This window comes from Oncorhynchus mykiss, chromosome 3, assembly GCF_057628025.1.
Source record: "Oncorhynchus mykiss isolate SJ-2025 chromosome 3, ASM5762802v1, whole genome shotgun sequence".
NCBI lineage: Eukaryota > Metazoa > Chordata > Actinopteri > Salmoniformes > Salmonidae > Oncorhynchus > Oncorhynchus mykiss.
This window is the reverse complement of record NC_143024.1, coordinates 73,553,940-73,578,362: the sequence shown is the minus strand read 5'-3', so window position 1 is coordinate 73,578,362 and position 24,423 is coordinate 73,553,940. Positions and strand designations below refer to the sequence as shown.

Below are 24,423 nucleotides of genomic sequence, written 5' to 3'. Positions count from 1 at the left end.
GATATCATTAGCGGTTTATGTCACTGGGGAAGCAGTATTTCAAGACAACAACCTAACTGAATCTCCATAGTTTGTAACAGGTTTTCGATAGAATCTTTTGCACTAGAGGCCGACCGATTATGATTTTTCAATGCCGATACCGATTACTGGAGGACCAAAAAAGCCGATACCGATTAATCGGACGAATTTGTATTTATTTATTTGTAATAATGACAATTACAACAATACTGAATGAACACGTATTTTAACTTAATATAAGACATCAATAAAATCAATTTAGCCTCAAGCAAATAATGAAACATGTTCAATTTGGTTTAAATAAATCAAAAACAAAGTGTTGGAGAAGAAAGTAAAAGTGCAATATGTGCTATGTAAGAAAGCTAACGTTTCAGTTCCTTGCTCAGAACATGAGAACATATGAAAGCAGGTGGTTCCTTTTAACATGAGTCTTCAATATTCCCGGCTAAGAAGTTTTAGGTTGTAGTTATTATAGGAATTATAGGACTATTTCCCTCTATACCATTTTTTTATTTCATTAACCTTTGACTATTGGATGTTCTTATAGGCACTTTAGTATTGCCAGTGTAACAGTATAGCTTCCGTCCCTCTCCTCACTCCTACCTGGGCTCGAACCAGCAACACAACGACAACAGCCACCATCGAAGCAGCGTTACCCATGCAGAGCAAGGGGAACAACTACTAGAAGGCTCAGAGCGAGTGACATTTGAAACGCTATTAGCGCGTGCTAACTGGCTAGCCATTTCACTTCGGTTACACCAGCCTCATCTCGGGAGTTGATAGGCTTGAAGTTATAAACAGCGCAATGCTTGACGCACAACGAAGAGCTGCTGGCAAAACGTCCGAAAGTGCTGTTTGAATGAATGTTTAGGCGCCTGCTTCTGCCTACCACCGCTCAGTCAGATATTTAAGATACTTGTATGCTTGTATGCTCAGTCAGATGATATGCAACACAGGACATGCTAGATAATATCTAGTAATATCACCAACCATGTGTAGTTCACTAGTGATTATGATTGATTGTTTTTTATAAGACAAGGTTAATGCTATCTAGCAACTAACCTTGGCTTACTGCATTCGTGTAACAGGCAGTCTCCTTGTGGAGTGCAACGAGAGAGAGGCAGGTCGTTATTTCGTTGGACTAGTTAACTGTAAGGTTGCAAGATTGGGTCCCCCGAGCTGACAATGTGAAAATCTGTCGTTCTGCCCCTGAACAAGGCAGTTAACCCACCGTCCCTAGGCCATCATTGAAAATAAGAATGTGTTCTTAACTGACCTGCCTAGGTAAATAAAGGTATTACATTTTTTTTATTTTGAAATCGGCAAATTGGCGCCCAAAAATACGGATTTCCAATTGTTATGAAAACTTGAAATCGGCCCTAATTTATCGGTCATTCCGATTAATCAGTCGACCTCTAGTTTGAGCATTCTCCACTGGATCCTCCACTCATAGAAATAGAATGCCTCCACTCCCTCCACTATTGTACTCCCAGGACTCAAGCATTTCCCAATGTTCCTACTCACTAGAGAGAGAGAGAACATGTATTTGCTCTAAGACTATATTATTGTTACATCATGGATGAGAAGCTTTGCCTTTCCATTAGTGCGCTGCTACTGTAACTTTGAAGGGGCTACGACTGACTGTCTCCATGGCAACCTGTTAAACCACACTGACTGTCACTAACAGTGATTGGATGTATAAACAAGCTTATAAATGTTGTGTACAAATCATTGTATTTACTGACTCTCTTTCTTCTCCCTCTTGCTCTCCTTTTCTTTCTCTCTCCTTCTCCCTCTCTCTAATCCATGCACCCCTCTCCCACTCACTCACTGACTCACACTGACTCTCTCTAACCCACCTCTTTTTCCCCTCTCTCAATTCAATTTCAATTTAAGGGGCTTTATTGGCATAGAAAACATATGTTTACATTGACAAAGCAAGTGAAATAGATACTAAACAAAAGTGAAATAAACAATATATAATTAATAGTAAACATTGTACTCCCAAAAGTTCCAAAACAATAAAGACAATTCAGATTGTGGCTATATACAGTGTTGTAACGATGTGCAAATGGTTAAAGTACAAACGGGAAAGTAAATCAACATACATATGGGTTCTATTTACAATGGTGTTTGTTCTACACTGGTTGCCCTTTTCTTGTGGCAACAGGTCACACACCTTGCTGCTGTGATTGCACACTGAAATTTCACCCAATAGATATTGGATTTGTTTTCAAATTCTTTGTGGGTCTCTGTAATCTGAGGGAAATATGTCTCTCTAATATGGTTATACATTTGGCATGAGGTTAGGAATTGTAGCTCAGTTTCCACCTGATTTTGTTTGCTCTGTTATTTTGTTAATTACTTGACACATTGGAAATAATTATATTTTTGTTTTCTTATGATTTGGTTGTGTCTAATTGTGTCTCTCTCACTCTCTTTCGCTCTCTCTCAATTACAGTAATGGACTTTGTTAATATTCTCATTTTGATCCTGATTCCTTTTCGCTCTACTCCTAACAGGAAAAAGACTACAGAAAACCCTTAGTATATTAATGGCATCCATATCTAAACACTGCTAGTGGGATGAAATAATTAGACATTCCTAGATGACAATAACACAGAATGTCGGAGGGTAATAATTTCTCCACAGAAATCACGGAAATTAGAGGTAGAGGCTAATTTGGTTCAGATTGTCAGGGATTGTAATGGATTTAATCAGCATCATAGGAATGTTATCATAAACCGATAAATTCGTTTTCAGTGGCAAGTTTGTGAGAAAAAAAAAGCTACATTAGTTTGCCATGATAAAGCTGATCCAAGCTACTCCTGCATTAGTCACAGTCTTGACCAGTGTGTTGTTTCGCTGAACAATGTGGAAAATATGTAATTCTAACACTGCAATCCATCTTTCAAAAGTATTTTCCTTGATTCCTTGTGCCTCTGTCCTCACCTCCTTCTGTGACATTTTGAGACGGAGGTGAGTAGAGAGGACACAAGGAGTCACAGGCACGATTCAGGACACGATTCACAGTGTGTTGTCTGAGCTGTGGTTCTAACAGTCTGCTCCTCCTGTCCTGCCAGGTGACTCACTGCAATCCAACTCCATAGTGCACAAGCCATCCCAACCCTTGTCCTGGCCACTGAGGACCAGGTGTAGCACTGTGGGGGTCCGGCCTCGGCTTCAACCAGGGATGGGGATGGGAACAGGGGGATCAGGGAAAGAAAACTCTGTGACTACAGCCAAATACCCCAGGATAAGGTAAGATACCCTGCTAGGTGACCGACTGGCTATAACCTGCCACAGGACAGTACTCCACAGGACAACTCTCACTTCACAGTTCATATATGCAGCCAAAGAGCCCAGGATCAGGTTGGGGCGCTGCATAGCCTGGCTGTAATTATAGAATCTTTATGGACACAGGCCTGTCCTCATGTTGGCTGTTACTGCTTACTGTATCTTTCACTTCACTGGGTTATGTTCATATAAAAAAAACAAAGCATACATCTGTACCCCCAGTTCATGCAATGGCCAATGTTTGATCACACATTTCATCATCATTCCCTGTCCCAGCACACTGGTCCTTTGAGCTGGATAGGGACACAATGTTTGATCTACATTTATATTTGGTATGTTGGGTCTTTATCCCATTAAAATATCCCATTTGATCCTCTTTGATTCATGAGCAAAATGCTGTGTTTTGCATCGGGGTATAAACGGTGGGAGTAATGAAATTCAATGCTTTGGCATCAATTCTCCCGCAGAAACACACACACACACACAAGCCCAGGCTCAGGTAGCCATAGCAACACGTCCACTCTGCTGCTCATTTGTTCTCAGAAACATATTGCAGTCAAAGTCCTGTTATGAAAATCATGACCACTTTGCAAAAATAACAGTCCTTTGCACCAGTGAAGAAGCAACAGTCTACCACAATGTTTCAGTCTGCAAAGAGCAAAGCTACAATGCAGTGAAACTATAATCTAGAGTGAGCCGCATACTACAGTAAGAGAAGAAGAAGCTTCGATATGCAATATTATAAACTGGGTGGGTCGAGCCCTGAATGCTGATTGGCTGACAGCCTTGGTATATCAAACCATATAACACGGGTATGACAAAACATTTATTTTTACTGCTGTAATTACGTGGGTAACCAGTTTATAATAGCAATAAGGCACCTCGGTGGTTTGTGATATATGGCCGAATATACCATGGCTAAGAGCTGTCCTAAAGCACGACGCAACGGACATACTTCCTCAGATCCTTATTGTTTAAATATAATCTCTTTGCATACAGTTTTATCGAAAGCAACTACATCACAGCATACATTTTTTGTATGTATATTTGTGATCCATGACAGAGTTGAACCCTCGACCTTGGCATTGCTATGCTCTACTTATCCACACAGGACATCTATCTGCCAGAACCAGTTAATCTCTGACCCCAATCAAAAGAGGTAGTTCTGAGTAAGATAACACTATTCCCTATATAGTGTATTACCCCTTTTTCTCCCCAATTGGTAGTTACAGTCTTGTCCCATCGCTGCAAGTCCCGTATGAAGGTCGAGAGCCATGCGTCCTCCGAAACACTACCCTGCCAAGCCACACTGCTTCTTGACACACTGCTTCCTTAACCCGGAAGCCAGCCGCACCAATCTGTCGGAGGAAACACCATACAGCTGGCGACCGAAGTCAGCCCGCCACAGGAGTTGCTAAAGCGCGATGGAACAAGGACATCTCGGCCGGCCATACCCTCCCCTAACCCGGACGACCCTGGGCCAATTGTGCGCCGCCTCATGGGACTCCCAGTCGCGGCTGGCTGCGACACAGCCTAGGATCAAACCTGAGTCTGTAATGACGCATCAAGCACTGCGATGCAGTGCGTTAGACCGCTGCACCACTCGGGAGGCTCATAGTGCACTACTTTTGATCAGAGCCAAATGGGCTCTGGTCAAAAATAGTGCACTATAAAGGGAATCGGGACAGGGTGCCATTTGGGACACACACAGTGTCAAGGCTTGCATGTCTCCTCCAGTTACAGCTCCATGCTAATGTCACTGTCCCTCTCCTCGTTATGAGGCTAATGATGTTATGTGGCCAGCTCAGGGGACTGACCGTCATGAATGTGTGAACTAACTAGGCTAGCCCAAATCCATATCTCCTCTCTTCATTGCAAGATCATTTGAATGAGGGAAAAGCAGAATGAGGGTCTGCACCAAGGCTTGTAGTAAGAGTTAGCTGCTTATATTTGTCCTATTTCAAGTGTACTCATGTATACTCATGTGTGAATTAAAAATGTATTTTTTTGCATATCCTAGCTCCCCCTGAGACACCCTCAGAGAGTGGAGTCACAGCTAAGGTCTGCCATTATTAACGACAACCCTGGAGCAATTAGAGGTTGAGTGCCTTTCTCAAGGGCACATTTTTCATGTTGTCAGCTCGGGGATTCAAATTAGGGACCTTTCTGTTACTGGGCTACCGCTCTAACCCTAGGCTACCTGCCACCCTTGTGTGTAAGAAAGTAAATATCCCACATCTCTTTGCTTCATTGTGTGAACTAACTAGTGCAGAACTTTAAAAGAATGTGGACCATTTGATGAGGATTGTTCTTTCTCTCCGAGATACCTGCATTTCTTCCTGTTGATGAAGTCAGAATTGATGAATCATATAATAGTTATCTTAAGCACCTAACTGCGAGCTGCTCAGTGACGCGAGCCTACCAGACGAGCTAAATGCCTTCTATGCATGCTTCAAGGCAAGCAATTTCAACCATGCATGAGAGCACCAGCTGTTCCGGACAACTGTGTGATCACGCTCTTCGTAGCCGATGTGAGTAAGACCTTTAAACAGGTCAACATTGACAAGGCCGCAGGTCTAGACGAATTACCAGGAAGCGTACTCAAAGCATGTGCTGACCAACTGGCGGGTGTCTTCACTGATATTTTCAACCTTCCCTGACCGAGTCTGTAATACCTACAGTACATGTTTCAAGCAGACCACCATAGGCCCTGTGCACAAGAATGCCAAGGTAACCTGCCTAAATGACTACTGCCCCATAGCACTCACGTTTGTAGCCACAAAGTGCTTTTAAAAGTTTGTCATGGCTCACATCAACACCATCATCCCAGAAACCCTAGACCCACTCCAATTTGCATATCACCTCAACAGATCCACAGATGACGCAATCTCTATTGCAATCCACACTGCCCTTTCCCACCTGAACAAAAGGAAAACCTATGTGAGAATGATTTTCGTTGACTACAGCTCAACGTTCAGCACCATAGTGCCCTCAAAGCTCATCACTAAGCTAAGGACCCTGGGACTAAACACCTCCCTCTGCAACTGGGTCCTGGACTTCCTATGGGCCGCCCCCAGGTGGTAAGGGTAAGCAACAAAACATCTGCCACGCTGATCCTCAACATGGGGGCCCCTCAGGGCTGTGTGCCTAGTTCCCTCCTGTTCTCCCTGTTCACTCATGACTGCGTGGCCATGCACGACTCCAACACCATCATTATATTTGCCGGTGACACAACAGTGGTAGGCATGATCACCGACAATGATGAGACAGCCTCCAGGGAGGAGGTCAAAGACCTGGCAGTGTGGTGCCAGGACATACATCTCTCCCTCAATGTGAGCAAGACAGAAGAGCTGATCGTGGACTACAGGAAAAGAGAGGCCAAACACACCCCATTCACATCGACGGGGCTGTAGTGGAGTGGGTCGAGAGCTTCAAGTTCCTTGGCGTCCACATCACTAACAAACTATAATGGTCCAAACACACCAAGACAGTCATGAAGAGGGCACGACAAAACCTATTCAACGCCTATTCCCCCTCAGGAGACTGAAAAGATTTTGCTTGTGTCCTCAGATCCTCAAAAAGTCATACAGCTGCACCATCGAGCGCATCCTGACTGGTTACATCACCGCTTGGTATGGCAACTGTTCGGCATTCGACCACAAGGCTCTTTGGAGGGTAGTGAGTACGGCCCAGTACATCACTGAGGCGAAGCTTCCTGCTATCCAGAACCTCTATACCAGGCAGCGTCAGAGGAAGGCCCTAAAAATTGTCAAAGACTCCAGCCACCTTTGTCATAGACTGTTCTCTCTGTTACCGCACGGCAAGCGGTACCGGAGCACCAAGTCTAGGTCCAAAAGGATCCTTAACAGCTTCTATCCCCAAGCCATTAGCCTGCTAAGCAGTTAATCAAATGGCTACCCGGACTATTTGCATTGACCACCTTTTTTACACTGCTGCTACTCGCTGTTTATAATCTATGCTAGTCACTTTTCTGCTACCTACAAGTAGTTATTTCCTCAATTTACCATAACTAACCTGTACCCCCTCACATTGACTCGGTACCGGTACCCCCTGTATATGCCGTTGTTATTGTTGTTTTATTGGGTTCTTACTTTATTTTATTATTATTTGTAAAAAAATAATTGTTAGCAAATATTTTCTTTCTTACTTTTGAAAAATTCTGCGTTGTTGGTTAAGTAAGCATTTCACCATAATACCTGTTGTATTCGGCGCATGTGACATACAATTTGATTTAAGTATCCCAGTATTAGCTAAATAGGTCATCAACTGTTTGTGTTGACAGGAGGTGTTGCTGCTCAGTGCTGACTTGGTCATGTCAATCTTGTAGCTTGTATCTAATACCTTAGTTAATATTCTGATGACAATTCCTGTGGAATCCACAGGGCACAGGGGATGTGAACACATATAATTTATCAAGCTATAACATTTTGTTCCCACTTTGTGAAGCGTAATGAAGACTTTGTTAATGAATGCAGGAGATAAAGGAAATGCAGACAGTGTGCATGTTTTAATGAATCTTCAGGGGATTCTGTTTTATTTCATGTCTCCAGTTTTCCCCTTAAAAAGCTGCAGTGATGAGTACCATCAGCTTTTATGTAGAGCCCTGGTAGACATCATTCTGAAAGACTCATTGCATGCGTCCCAAATGGCACCCTGTTCCCTACATACAGTATTGCACTACTTTTGACCAAAACCCTATGGGGCCTTGTAAAAAATTGTGCACTATTATTGGGAATAGGGTGCCGTTTGTGACGCACACACTCAATAACTAACGAGCCAGGAGAGAACACAAACTACATGACCAGAATGATGTGGACACCTGCTCGTCGAACTTCTCATTCCAAAATCATGAACATTAATATGGAAATGCTGCTATAACAGCCTCCACTCTTCTGGGAAGGTTTCCACTAGATGTTGGAACATTACTGAAGGGACTTGCTTCCATTCAGCCACAAGCATTAGTGAAGTCGGGCACGGATGTTGGGTGATTAGGCCTAGTTCGCAGTCGGCATCCAATTCATCCCAAAGGTGTTCAATGGGGTTGAGGTCAGGGCTCTATGCAGGCCAGTCAAGTTCTTGATCATCGATCTCGACATACCATTTCTATATGGACCTCACTTTGTGCATAGTCATGCTGAAACAGGAAAGGGCCTTCCCCAAACTTGGAGGCACAGAATCATCTAGAATGTTATTGTATGCTGTAGCGTTAAGATTTCCCTTCACTGAAACTAAGGGGCCTTGCCCAAACCATGAAAAACAGCCCCATACCATTATTCCTCCTCCACCAAACTTTACAGTTGGCATTATGCATTCGGGCAGGTAGTGTTATCCTGGCATCCGCCAAACCCAGATATGTCTGTTGGACTGCCAGATGGTGAAGCGTGATTCATCACTCCAGAGAACTTGTTTCCACTGCTCCAGTCCAATGGCAGTGAGTTTTACACCACTCTAGCCAACCCGTGGCATTGCGCATGGTGATCCTAGGCTTGTGTGCAGCCGCTCGGCCATGGAAACCCATCTCATGAAGCTCCCAAACAGTTCTTGTGCTGACATTGTTTTCAGAGGCAGTTCTGAACTCGGCAGTGAATGTTGCAAACGAGGACAGATGATTTTTACACGCTACGCACTTCATTACTCAGTGGTCCCGTTCTGTGAGCTTGTGTGGCCTACCACTTCGCGGATGAGCTGTTGTTACTCATAGACATTTCCACTTCACAATAACAACACTTACAGTTGACCGGGGAAGCTCTAGTGGGGCAGAAATTTGACAAACTGACTCGTTGTAAAGGTGGCATCCTATGACGGTGCAATGTTGTGTGGTCGATTTTATACGCCTGTCAGCAACAGGTGTGGCTGAAGTAACCAAATCCACTAATTTGAAGAGGTGTCCACATACTTTTTTTGTATATATAGTGTATATGTTAATATAACAAAACAAAGTGAAAGATCACCCTAACCATAACTCTTACAGGGGATTTCCACTGTCTGCGGTATTTCGGATAGCCTCTCTAGCTTTGCCCTCATGTGGGTGCTTGTCAGCAACAAGCATGCTAGATAGTGCTAGGTATCAGCAGACAATCCAGTAGGGGCTGGCAGCTCTAGTAAGCTTTGATTGGTCAATCATGCCACGATATCGCAGAGTATTTGCATAAAATTCTGCATTCTGCAACTAAGGTCCCGCCCTGTTCACACTCTCTCGCCAATGCTCACGTCTCCCCTCAGTCCCCTCGCCCACTTCGCTTCCTTCATTTAAAATGAGTTGCTTCATCACCGATATCGTGTTCAAAGGGGATCAGTGGAACTCGACAGCTAGCCTTGTATCCACCCTCATATCTAAATCCCTTTTCTCTTGGGATTTCTCTGTCCGTTGCTCATCCAAATTAAATGCCAACATATGAACCTAATTAAAGAGATACGGTTTTCACATATTGCCTTATTCAGGATTGGTCTCCATGGTGACAGCTGCGTTTCACAGCCACATTTGTTTATGTGGGGTTAGAGACTTTCAGTGGGCATAGATGAGGCACTGCCAAATTGTTTTCATCTGTCTGTTTGGTTCATTCCAATCTTCTAACACAGAACGGTTAGGGGATAGGGGTTGTGTACTGAACTTTGCTGCCATGATACCGAACTTTAATTTAGCAATTATACTTTCTTTTTACAAGTTCTGAGCATATGACACTGAGTAAGAAGACAAAAATATCCATCACCTTGTATAATTCCAACCGGCTTTGGAAATGAACATTGGCAAAGCGTCATAGTGTAGTGTAGGTAAAAAGCCATTTAATAAAAAATATGTGTTAATACCATACCACACAGTGAGCTCTCTGCTATCCATCACCTTCATGATATCAACATTATAGTTTTAACCATGTTTTGAGGCTCTACAGTGTTTATTTACAGTACATGTACATTGTTTATATTGTGTGTTCTGATGGGGTATGGCAGTTGAACTAAGCTCATATTCAACAAGAATCAATAGATACATATCATTCATTTAAACGTTCAAAAATGGATGTACCAATCTCAGATTGACGGAAACTGGAGGGGAACTGTGTGTGTGTGTTTGCGTGTGTACACGTGTGTTTTTGCTCTGTACCAGATGTACACTGATGATAGCTATGCCTTTATAGAGGGGGTTGAAAGGAATCATGGTGATGTGACCTTGAACAGCACTGTAACATAACCTGTATAGGCTAACATACAGTACATATGGTACAATACACACTACTCGTTTCTGCTTATAGTTTGACACGTGCCCTCTTGGAGGGAGGTTGACTTCCACATATTTATTGACAAGTGCGCTGTTGACGGGTGTTTAGCTTCGCACGGCTAATTTGTTATTCATAAAGAAGACATTCATTCTTTAGAATTATGTAAATGGTCTTTCCTCATAATATTATTGCGGGAGAAAGGAGTCTTACATAGTAGAGAACACAGCTAACTAAGTATGTTCTAAGCCTGTAGAATTCCCCCAAACACAGAAGGGAAGAGAGACGTGGGAGGCATTTTGTAATGCTGAATAGATGTGAATCTTATGTATTTGTTATACAGTTGTTTTTCAGGGCTTCAGGGAAGAAAGTTAGAAAGTTAGTGTCAAAGTAAAAATGACTTCAAGCATTTAGATTAAGCTCCCCTGCCTCACAGCATCAGGTCCATTCTTCGCTGGGTTTTTTCTTCTTTTCTTTTCTTTTACAGCAGTCAAGTCATCACCCTCAGTACCAAGAAGCCATTTGTGTAACAAGAAAATGTGTTACCATGGCAACCCCTCATCAATCACGCAACGCAGCAGGGAGCAAATATGAAAAATGTTTGATTGACTTGCTCAGTATGAGTGTTCTTGTGTTCTCGTTTACTATTATTCAAGGTTCATGTTTTTCTTTTTCAATTATTGAAATAGCTTTGTATGAAAATCAGTTCAAACAGTCATTACATCATTTTTTATTACAAGACCAAGCATCAGAAAAACCATATGGCACCTGATCTAATTATAATTCAGTGAACAAGAATGAATACCTATACTACCTATAATACCTGAATACCTATACTACAGATGTAGGATTTTAATTTGATCACCCTGTTGCAGGAGAACTTTCCTGCAATGCAGGACATTTAAAACTTTTTGTGTATTTGATGTTTTAAAAGGAAGGCTTCTTAAGTGTGTAATTTCCACTTTGAAATTTCAGACTTGATTTTCCCTTACGAAAAATGTGTCCACCACTACAAACAACCATGAATTATAATTTACATAATTCAAATTTCCTGTTTCTGCAGGATTATTTTGCTGCTCTTGCAAAGTGGCTCAAATGAAGATCCTACATTTGTATGAATTTTGCTGATCTTTTGTCTCTTCTCTTTGCTATTGAAAACTATAAGCTACTCTGTGAACTAGCTTTACTCTGAACTATTTTACATGCTTCCAATGCATTGTAACGTCATCATAGTACAATAGATGTAAGTAAAGTGTTACCTCATTATAATAATAATAATAATAATATTTTTTTAGGTAGTAGATCAGCTTTAATATTGCGGATAGATTGTATTTTCCATCAATGTAATTATCTGCATCATTTCCTATCCCCCATATATTTTTGGGGTAAATATATATATTTATATATATATATATATATATACACACACACACACACACGCACGCACGCACGCACGCACGCACACACACACACACACACACACACACACACACACACACACACACACACACACACACACACACACATATAACTCAGCAAAAAAAGAAACGTCCCTTTTTTAGGACCCTGTCTTTCAAATATAATTCGAAAAATCCAAATAACTTGACAGATCTTCATTGTAAAGGGTTTAAACACTGTTTCCCATGCTTGTTCAATGAACCATAAACAATTAATGAACATGCACCTGTGGAACGGTCTTTAAGACACTAACAGCTTAAACACGGTAGGCAATTAAGGTAACATTTATGAAAACTTAGAACACTAAAGAGGCCTTTCTACTGACTCTGAAAAACACAGAGCAGGGTCCCTGCTCATCTGCGTGAACGTGCCTTAGGCATGCTGCAAGGAGGCATGAGGAATGCAGATGTGGCCAGAACAATACATTGCGATGTCCGTACTGTGAGACGCCAAAGACAGCGCTACAGGGAGACAGGACGGACAGCAGATCATCCTCGCAGTGGCAGAACACGTATAACAACACCTGCACAGGATCGGCACATCCAAACATCACACCTGCGGGACAGGTACAGGATGACAATACCAACTGCCCGAGATACACCAGGAACGTACAATCCCTCCATCAGTCCTCAGACTGTCCGCAATAGGCTGAGAGAGGCTGGACTGAGGGCTTTTAGGATTGTTGTAAGGCAGGTCCTCACCAGACATCACCAACAACAACTTCGCCTATGGGCACAAACCCACCGTCGCTGGACCAGACAGGACGAGCAAAAAATGCTCTTCACTGACGAGTCGCGGTTTTGTCTCACCAGGGGTGATGGTCGGGATTCGCATTTATTGTTGAAGGAATGAGCGTTACACCGAGGCCTGTACTCTGGAGCGGGATTGATTTTTGGAGGTGGAGGGTCCGTCATGGTCTGGGGCGGTTTGTCACAGCATCATTGGACTGAGCTTGTTGTCATTGCAGGCAATCTCAACACTGTGCGTTACAGGGAAGACATCCTCCTCCCTCATGTGGTACCCTACCTGCAGGCTCATCCTGACATGACCCTCCAGCATGACAATGCCACCAGCCATACTGCTCGTTCTGTGCGTGATTTCCTGCAAGACAGGAATGTCAGTGTTCTGTCATGGCCAGTGAAGAGTCTGGATCTCAATCCCATTGAGCACGTCTGGGACCTGTTTATCATATATGCATAGTCATTTTAACTATACATTCATGTACATACTACCCCAATTGGGCCGACCAACCAGTGCTCCCGCACATTGGCTAACCAGGCTATCTGCATTGTGTCCCGCCACCCACCACCCGCCAACCACTCTTTTACGCTACTGCTACTCTCTATTCATCATATATGCATAGTCACTTTAACCATATCTACATGTACAGTGGGGCAAAAAAGTATTTAGTCAGCCACCAATTGTGCAAGTTCTCCCACTTAAAAAGATGAGAGAGGCCTGTAATTTTCATCATAGGTACACTTCAACTATGACAGACAAAATGAGAAAAAAAAATCCAGAAAATCACATTATAGGATTTTTAATGAATTTATTTGCAAATTATGGTGGAAAATAAGTATTTGGTCACCTACAAACAAGCAAGATTTCTGGCTCTCACAGACCTGTAACTTCTTCTTTAAGAGGCTCATCAATGACCTTGGACCACAGAAGGCATTTGCACTGGTGACAGAAAATGCTGCGAACATGAAAGTTGCTTGGTCTAAAGGCTGCTTGGTCCTACCCTCACATCACCTCCATTGGCTGTGCTGCTCATGCATTGAATCTGCTCCTCAAGGACATCATGGCACTGAAAACAATGGATACACTCTACAGAGCCAAGGAAATGGTTAGGTATGTGAAGGGTCATCAAGTTATAGCATCAATCTACCTCACCAAGCAAAGTGAGAAGAATAAGAGCATCACATTGAATCTGCCCAGCTACACCCGTTGGAATGGTGTTGTCATCATGTTTGATGTTCTCCTGGAGGGGAAGGAGTCTCTCCAAGGAATGGCTATATCACAGTCTGCCGATATGGACAGCCCCATCAAGAGGATCCTCCTGGATGATGTATTTGGTAGAGTGTGGTAAGCAGCCTTAAACTCTTGAAACCTGTAGCAGTAGCCATTGCACTGATTGAGGGAGACCATGCCATCCTGTCTGATGTTCAGACTCTGCTTGCAGATGTAAGATAAGAAATCCATACTGCCCTGCCCACTTCACTGTTGCTCTAAGCAGAATAAACTGCAGTTCTGAAATGCATCAAAAATTGTGAAGACTTCTGCCTGAAGCCCATTCATGCCGCAGCGTACGTGTTGGACCCCAAGTATGCTGGCAAGAGCATTCGGTCTGGTGCAGAGATCAACAAGGCCTATGGTGTCATCACTACTGTTTCTCACCACCTTGGCCTGTATTTTTGGACACCGATTTGGCCGTTATTTTTCTTTATTTTTAATTGTTTTTTTAACACTTTTATTTAATATTTTTAACTAGGTAAGTCAGTTAAGAACACATTCTTATTTTCAATGACTGCCTATGAACGGTGGGTTAACTGCCTCGTTCAGGGGCAGAACGACAGATTTTCACCTTGTCAGCTCGGGGGATCCAATCTTGCAACCTTACTGTTAACTGGTCCAACGCTTTAACCACCTGCCTCTCGTTGCACTCCACAAGGAGACTGCCTGTTACGCGAATGCAGTAAGCCAAGGTAAGTTGCTAGCTAGCATTAAACTTTTCTTAAAAACAATCAAACAATCATAATCACTAGTTAACTACACATGGTTGGTGATATTACTAGTTTATCTAGCGTGTCCTGCGTTGCATATAATCTGACTGAGCATACAAGTATCTTACTGAGCATACAAGTATCTTACTGAGCGTTGGTAGGCAGCAGCAGGCTCGTAAGCATTCATTCAAACAGCACTTTAGTGCGTTTTGCCAGCAGCTCTTCGTTGTGCGTCAAGCATTGCACTGTTTATGACTTCAAGCCTATCAACTCCCGAGATGAGGCTGGTGTAACCGAAGTGAAATGGCTAGCTAGTTAGCGGGGTGCGCGCTAATAGCGTTTCAAACGTCACTAACCTTTGACTATTGGATGTTCTTATAGGCACTTTAGTATTGCCAGTGTAACCAGCTTCCGTCCCTCTCCTCGCTCCTCCCTGGGCTCGAGTGAGACATTCTTACTAATTTGCGAGAGAACTAGTTCAGATTTAAGTGTCACTTTTGTATGACTGACTCCTTTAGTGCGAGGTCTAATGCATTAATATTTAATCATCTCTACTTCCCGAATTCATATTCATTATATAAATAGTCCCTTTTAATTTTGGCTGGACTATTTTATTTATTTATTTATTGCTCTTTTAGTGTCATTTAAAAAACATGTCGCTAGGTGAAAACCATAAGCAAATCGGTAAACGACAAGTTTTTCAGGGTGATTTTTTACTTATTTTTTCTTCCACAAATACAGGTGTTTAATATTACACTTTTTAATTTTACTTTGCCCCTTTTTCTCCCCAATTTCGTGGTACCCAATTGTTTTTTAGTAGCTACTATCTTGTCTCATCGCTACAACTCCCATACGGGCTCGGGAGAGACGAAGGTTGAAAGTCATGCGTCCTCCGATACACAACCCAACCAAACCGCACTGCTTCTTAACACAGCGCGCATCCAACCCAGAAGCCAGCCGCACCAATGTGTCGGAGGAAACACTGTGCACCTGGCAACCTTGGTTAGCGCGCACTGTGCCCGGCCCGTCACAGGAGTCGCTGGTGCGCGATGAGACAAGGATATCCCTACCGACCAAGCCCTCCCTAACCCAGACAACGCTATGCCAATTGTGCGTCGCCCCACGGACCTCCCGTTTGCGGCCGGTTACGACAGAGCCTGGGCGCGAACCCAGAGTCTCTGGTGGCACAGCTGGTGCTGCAGTACAGCGCCCTTAACCACTGCGCCACCCGGGAGGCCCTTCCATTCCACTTTCTATAAAAATTTCTTGGAGTGAGATAATTTATTTTCTTTCCGAGTATGTCCACATCCTCGTCGGACCCTTTTATTGGTAATGTAAAAGTTGAATTTTTTTGTGATCCGATACGTAATATCATTTATCAGTTATCATAATTTGGTTTTAATCCAGAGAGGTTGGAAGTAGCCATTATTTACTATTTTACACCAAGGGTTACTATACATAACTTTAACCCAAGAGATTAAACGACAAACCTATTCCCCCTCAGGAGGCTGAAAAGATTTGACATAGGTCCTCAGATCCTCAAAAAGTTCTACAGATCCACCATCGAGAGCATGGTTGCATCACTGTCTCTTAATGGCAACTGCTCGGCCTCCGACCGCAAGGCACTACACAGGGTAGTGTGTACGGCCCAGTACATCACTGGGGCCAATCTTCCTGCCATCCAGGAGCTCTATACCAGGTGGTGTCAGAGTTGGGCCCTATAAATTGTCAAAGACTCCAGCCACCCTAGTCATAGACTGTTCTCTCCGCTACCACACGGCAAGCGGTACCGGAGCGCCAAGTCTAGGTCCAAGAGGCTTATAAACCGCTTCTACCCCCAAGCCCAAGACTCATGAACATCTAATCAAATGGCTACCGAGACTATCATTGCCCCCCCCCCCCTCCTCTACGCTGCTGCTACTCTCTGTTTATTATCTATGCATAGTCACTTTAATAACTCTACCTACATGTACACATGACCTAAATTGCCTCGACACCGGTGACCCCGCACATTGACTCTGTACCGGTACCCCCTGTATATAGCCTCGCCATTGTTACTGCTCTTTAATTATTTTCTACTTTTAGCTCTTTTTTGGGGGTATTTTCTTAACTGCATTGTTGGTTAGGGGCTTGTAAGTAAGCGTTTCACTGTATGGTCTACACCTGCTGTATTCGGTGCATGTGACAAGTAACATTTGATTTGATTTCCAGTACTTGTCTTATATTGTCTCCAATGTATCATCCATGTGAAAAAAACTGTCTGATTAGGATGACTAATATCCGACAATACCTTTTTAATTCTATGAGCTAACCATTTTGTTTACCCTATAATTTATTGTGTAATTTTGCAGATGATATAGGTTACTTTTTGTGCAAGATAACGTGCGACTCTATCGTGAGAAGCTCTCTTTTACCACTCCAGTATAATTGAATAGAGGAAACGTGCTTCTGCTTGGCGTGCCATGCTAATTTGAAAACAATTAAGTTGTTCTGCATGCTGCTCTCTGTTGTGCTGTAATTATATGAAGGCAAGACAAGCAGACGTCAAGGATATGATGAGGAAGAATCTGTTCACAGAGAAGAGGACAGTGCAGGGTGCACCCTTGAAATAATTATTGGTAGAGGAGTGAAGTGCTGTTTTAATATGGTGACATTTATTATATTATATTTCTATTCAGTTTACATAATGTTGTTTACTCACTGTGTATGTATACTGTATTCTGGACATAGCTTATCCTAATATACCTACTACTGTGCACACCATTTTCTTTCCAAATCATATACACGCCACGTATTTATATTCTGGATTCTAACCCATGCTCAGTGTATCTACACTGGATTGTTATTTCTTGATTTCTTGTTTAGACTTTTGGGATTATTAGTGTAATTGCTTTGTATTTGCTAGGAATTCTACTGCATTGTTGGAACTAGTAACATAAGCATTTCACTGCACCTGCTATAACACCTGCAAATATGTGTACGTGACCAATACACTTTGATTTGATTTTGGTCAAACGTGATAATTCATTGCGGTGGTATTTCTAATCGTTTCAGTGAGACTATTTCGGAGTGTGATCATAGCTGTAAGGTAGCACTGAGAACAGTAAGTGGACATTTCCTTTTTCTCTATTGGACCATGCTCTTGTCTAGCTTCTGTCATTATTTTGAGATATGTGTAAAACCCCCTCTCTCACAACTGTAAGGTCATCTGTCCTGTGGCAGTTTGATCAGATTTAGGGCAAATGTACAGTACTGATCCCAGCCCAAGCCTTCCATCTACACTATCTCTCTATAGTTATCTGCCCTATCTTTCTATTCTTCCCTCTGTCCCACTAATCAGCCATGACGCCTCTTTTGCTTCACAAACAATCATGATATTTTCATCAGAGTTCTCCAGCCCTCCTTCCTTTTGCCAGGGAGAGTGAGAGCGACAGTAGTGGAATGGAGGAGTGAGACATTGTAGCAGGCAGGATGCTACCACTGCTACCAATCTGTTTTATTTCATTACTACTGCACCTTTGTGATTGATAAAGGAACTGATGCAAGCACCAGGACATTTGTCTATTGAATCCATTCTATAGCTGCCGATGCTCTGCTTCCTGGCTGCAGCAGCTTTCTGTAGTGTCTAATGGTCTCTCTGTGTGGTGCTCCTGAATGATTTCTAGGTGGGCTTGATAATTATGTCATAAGCAGCTGACACTAATTGTACATCCCTAGCGTCTCTCAATGGATCTGCCTGGACAAACGGAGCGGATGTGATGTGATATCCATAGAGGATACTGCTGCTACAGCTTCTGATGAGCATTTACTGGCCACATCACGTTACTCTGGATCTGGATGTGAACAAATACAACTGAACTCCTCTTGATGAGAAAGGAATTTCTACCTTTGCGAGGTAGAGCCGCTCGCTGCTGCCTAGCTCTGGTCTCTCTGCTCTGCTCCTCTCTGAGAGTGATAAGAGTACAAGAGAGAGACGGGGGGAGAGAGAGAGAGGTAAAGAGAAAGTGAGAGGTACTAGAGAGAGAACCAGAGAGAGAGGGCGAGAGAACAGAGATAAACAGAGAGAGAGCGGTACTAGACAGACAGTGAGAGAGAAACAGAGCGAGAGGTACTCTAGAGAGAGATTGAACCATCTGACAGTCAGACAATGAATGTCAGTGTGTAGTGGAGAGTGGTTCATTCACAGTGTGGCACTGTGTGAAGCAGCTGTCTCTTTTTCTGCTCTGATACTCTAATAGGCCAATAAGCGCAGTAATGCAGAAGCTGTAGAGCGGAGAGAAGAGACACAAGCCTCTTATGACTACAGTACAGGGATGATGCTTTGAGGACCAGACTGAGAAGTGCTCTGAGGATTCAGGGTTTCAGACTGCAGAGTGTAGACCGAGAGAGAGCTGCTGTGCTGTACATACCTGAGATACTGCAGTTAATCGCTGCACCTTTATAACACATTCAGCATGGATCTGGATGAACTGTGTACTTACACAGATGGCATGGACAACAGCTCCCTAAAGTACCCAAAGACTGAGCAGACGGAGAAAATGTGGATGCGACTAAAGGGAATGTAAGTTTTTTTTCTTCTTCTTATCCTTCCTTTTCTTTTTTCATCTCTCATCCCTCCTCAGCGAGGAGCTGACCATGAGACGTGATCTGTCAGGGTGGTTGAACGAGTGAGATGCTTTCAAGCTCTTGTGTAGAAATGTTTATTTGTTATAAGAACTGATGCAGTGTTTTAACGCCAGTTCTGACGCGTTGCTGCAGTATCTTTGTATTCCATCACTATACTGTATATCGAAGCAGGTTTATTGGTATTCTTATGTGTACATATTTGGTTTGTAAACAATACATTAGTGTGTATTCATTACTACTGTAGGTTTGAGAGGATTGTGTACATTATATGATTTCCGTGTATGTATGTACTGTAGGTACACTACATTAACAAAAGTATGTGGACACCTGCTTGTCAAATATCTCATTCATAAATCATGGGCATTAATATGGAGTTGGTCCACCCCTTTGCTGCTATAACAGCCTACACTCTTCTGGGAGGCTTTCCACTAGATGTTGGAACATTGCTGCAGGAACTTGCTTCTGTTCAGCCACAATAGCATTAGGGAGGTTGGGCACTGATTTTGGGCGATTTGACCTGGCTCGCAGTCGGCATTCCGATTCATCCCAAAGGTGTTCAATGGAGTTGAGGTCAGGGATCTGTGCAGGCCAGTCAAGTTATTCCACATCGATCTCGACAAGCCATTAATGTATAGACCTCACTTTGTGCACGGGGGCATTGATATGCTGAAACAGAAAAGGGCCTTCTGCCAACTGTTGCCACAAAGTTGGAAGCACAGAATCCCTCTAGAACATAATTGTATGCTGTAGCATCACTGGAACTAAGAGGCAATGCCCGAACCATGAAAAACACCCCCAGGCCATTATTCCTCCTCCACCAAACTTTACAGTTGGCATTATGCTTTTGGGCATGTAGCGTTCTCCTGGCATCTGCCAAACCCAGATTCGTCTGTCGGACTGCCAGATGGTGAAGCGTGATTCATCACTCCAGATAACGCGTTTCCACTGCATCAGAGTCCAATGGCGGCGATCTTTACACCGACTCCAGCCCACGCTTGGCATTGCACATAGTGATCTTAGGCTTGTGTGTGGCTGCTCTGGCCATGAAACCCATTTTCATGAAGCTCCCGAATAACAATTCTTGTGCTGACGTTGCTTCCAAAGGCAGTTTGGATCTTGGTTGTGAGTGTTGCAACCAAGAACAGAAGATTTTTACGCACTACGCGATTCAGCACTCGGTGGTCACATTCTGTGAGCTTGTGTGGCCTACCACTTCGCGGATGAGCAGTTGTTGCTCCTAGACATTTCTACTTCACAATAGCAGCACTTGCAGTTGACCTGGGAAGCTCTAGCAGGGCAGAAATTGTTGACCTGTTGTAAAGGTGACATCCTATGGCGGTGCCACACTGAAAGTCACTGAGAGCTTCAGTAAGGCCATTCTACTGCCAATGCTTGTCTATGGAGATTGCATGGCCGCATGCTTGATTTTATACACCTACCAGCAATGGGTGTTGCTGAAATAGCTGAATCCACTCATTTGAAGGGTTGTCCACGTACTTTTGTATATATAGTGTATGTATTTAGCGTGTGTGTGTATACATACAGTACCAGTCAAAAGTTTGGACACACCTACTCATTCAAAGGTTTTTCTTTATTTGTACTATTTTCTACATTGTAGAATAATAGTGAAGGCATAAAAACTATGAAATAACAGATATGGAATGATGTAGTAACCAAAAAAGTGTTCAACAAATCAAAATATATTTGAGATTCTGCAAAGTACCCATCTTTTGCCTTGATGACAGCTTTGCACACTCTTGGCATTATCTCAACCAGCTTCATGAGGTAGTCACCTAGAATGCATTTAAATTAACAGGTGTGCCTTATTAAAAGTTCATTTGTAGAATTACTTTCCTTTTTTCAATGCGTTTGAGCCAATCAGTTGTGTTGCGACAAGGTAAGGGTGGTATACAGAAGATAGGGCTATTTGGCAAAAAAACAAAGTCCATATTATGGCAAGAACAGCGCAAATAAGCAAAGAGAATCAACAGTCCATCATTACTTTAAGACATGAAGGTCAGTCAATACAGAAAATTGCAAGAACTTTGAAAGTTTCTTCAAGTGCAGTTGCAAAAACCAACGCTATGATGAAACTGGCTGTTGTGAGGACCGCTACAGGAAAGGAAGACACAGAGTTACCTCTGCTGCAGAGGATAAGTTCATTAGAGTTAACTGCACCTCAGATTGCAGCCCAAATAAATGCTTCACAGAATTCAAGTAACAGACATCAACTGTTCAACATCAACTGTTCAGAGGAGACTGCGTGATTCAGGCCTTCATGGTCAAAATGCTGCCAAGAAACCACTACTAAAGGACACCAATAATAAGAAGAGACTTGTTTGGGCCAGGAAACACAAGCAATGGACATTAGACCGGTGGACATCTGTCATTTGGTCTGATGAGTCCATATTTGAGATGCAGAGTAGGTGAACAGATGATCTCTGCATATGTGTGGTTCCCACCGTGAACCATGGAGGAGGAGGTATGATGGTGTGGGGGTGCTTTGCTAGTGACACCGTCAGTGATTTCTTTAGAATTCAAGGCACACTTAACCTGCATGGCTGGTTTGCGCTTAGTGGGACAATCATTTGTTTTTCAACAGGACAATGACCCAATGCACACCTCTAGGCTGGGTAAGGACAATTTGAACTAGAAGGAGAGTGGTGGTGCTGCATCAGATGACCTGGCCTCCACAATCACCCGACCTCAACCCAATTGAGATGATTTGGGATGAGTTGGACTGCAGAGTGAAGGAAAAGCAGCCACCAAGTGTTCAGCATATATTGGAAAAGCATTCCTTATGATGCTGGTTGAGAGATTGTCAAGGGTGTGCAAAGCTGTCATCAAGGTGAAGGGTGGCTACTTTGAAGAATCTAATATATATTTTGATTTGTTTACCACTTTTTTGGTTATTACATGTTTCAATATGTGTTATTTCATAGTTTAGATGTCTTCACTATTATTCTAAAATGTAGAACACTTGTAAAAAATAAAGAAAACCCCTTGAATGCGTCGGTGTCCAAACTTTTGACTGGTACTTACTGTGAGCCGATATCAGTATTTGCATTAACCTACTGTTTTTACAGTACATGAATGAACAAATTCATGAATGATTTAATGGAAGTAATAATGGTATAATATGTGTTCTTCAGCAGTTCTATTTTTTTTAACCTTATAATCAATATGTTACCACATAAGATTGATTAAGCTAAATACAGCTGGCACTATGATTACACTAATTTGCAGTTGCATAATATGTCATTTTCACAGTTTACAACAAATTAATGGGTCGATTATATAGCTGTTAAACTTGTATCTGACAAACGGGTCGCAGTAGTAGCAAACTGTTTATCACTGAAGCTTATCTAAACTCATTATGTATTCAATAGTTCATTATAATGTGCACTCACAGTACACATGTTTACGCCCACACACACAATCCACTGCTGAAATCCCTGATCACATAGTCCTCAATCACACACTGTCCCCTGAGCATTTCTCTATGCACGCGCACACACACACACACACACACACACAGGGTTGGGGCATAACGGATTACATGTAATCCGTTACAAGTATGGGATTACAAAAAGACGGTAACTGTAATCCGTTGTGTTGCAAGCAAAAATATTGCAATCAGATTACAGATACTTTGAAAAACTAGATTATTATTTCAAGGATTACTTTTAAATTCAGAAAGGATGTTTGCGAAAAAAATATTTGACACCACTGTTTTCTCAATGATGTTCAAATCAGCATTGAACAATAGCGCAAATGTAAGTTTTTTGCATCTGAGCGAGTCTGACCACAAATCAGAGACCACTATGATGACACACCAAATGTGGGAAAATAGCAGGAATAGGCTTTTGTAGGCTACTGTCTAAACTATGTCTTCCAATGGTGCGACTGCTGTCGGCATCCAAAGATGATCCAAATTGAATAAACGCTTGGAGGTAAGGATGACAGCAGTGGTGTAGTCTACGGCGATACGGATATCACTTATTATTGATATCTGCATAGCGCATTGATGTGAGTCACACTGCTGCTCTCTCATTTAGCTATTTGCGGTTTACGGATTGTGGTTGTTCACAAATCTAAATGTATATTTGAACCCAATAATTGTTGAATTCAAGAAGTTTTATGCTGCCTATCAATCATTGTTTTTGAAACCAGTGGACAGCAAGTAAAACATGTGCTCTTGCAAACAGCTGCATAGTGCAGATCCCAGCCTTTGGAATAAACAGGGCTTTTATTACTCAATCTAATTGATGCTGATAAAAATACATCCATAGGCCTAATGGACACATGCTTAAACTCGCACACTTTTGATAGACTTAAATGTGCAATCTGTAGTTGCTACATTAATTTTTGGACTTCTAAATTATATATATTAATGTAAAGATATACTTTTATCATATGATTATATGTAGTATATGTATATGTAGATTATATGTAGTAGAAAGCAATGGGTTAGAAGAAGCCTACATAAGAAGCCTACATAACCAATGGGTTAGAAGAAGCCTACATAACCATAACCAATGTAACATCCATGTATGGCCAGTTATGTATTTTTTCTCAAAGTAACTGAATGTAATCAGATTACGTTACTGAGTTTGGGTTGTCCAAAAGTTACGTTACTGTTTACAATTTGGAACTAGTAAGTAACGGATTACATTTAGAAAGTAACCTACCCTACACACACACACACACACACACACACACACACACACACACACACACACACACACACACACACACACACACACACACACACACACACACACACACACTGCTCTCAATGTAATCCCCTGAATACCTGTGGCTCACTGGTGTAGGAGACAGACAGTTGTGTTGCTATGGAGCAGAGCGGGGGAGGAGAGGGGTTATAAGAGGAGGGGATGGGAGAGGAGAGGATAGGAGAGGAGGGGAGGGGAGGGGGAAGAGAATAAAATAGCACTCTAGAGGATAGGAGAGGAAGGAAAGGAGAATAGAAAAGTAAAGAGGATAGGATAGGAGAAGTAGAGGAGGGAGAGGATATAAAGGTAGGAGAGGAGGAGAGGATAGAAAGG

General features: G+C 42.5%; 1 protein-coding gene across 1 annotated transcript in view; it reads left to right on the top strand.

Annotated features, from left to right (window-relative positions):
- Nucleotides 1-18,113: 18,113 nt before the first annotated feature.
- LOC110520320 (dual specificity calcium/calmodulin-dependent 3',5'-cyclic nucleotide phosphodiesterase 1A) overlaps nucleotides 18,114-24,423 on the top strand; it is a 65,542-nt gene continuing 59,232 nt past the window's right edge. The window contains exon 1 of the mRNA XM_021597551.3: nucleotides 18,114-19,289. Coding sequence (XP_021453226.1) covers nucleotides 19,183-19,289 — 107 coding nt within the window. The 5' untranslated portion in view covers nucleotides 18,114-19,182. The remainder of the gene's footprint in view (nucleotides 19,290-24,423) is intronic.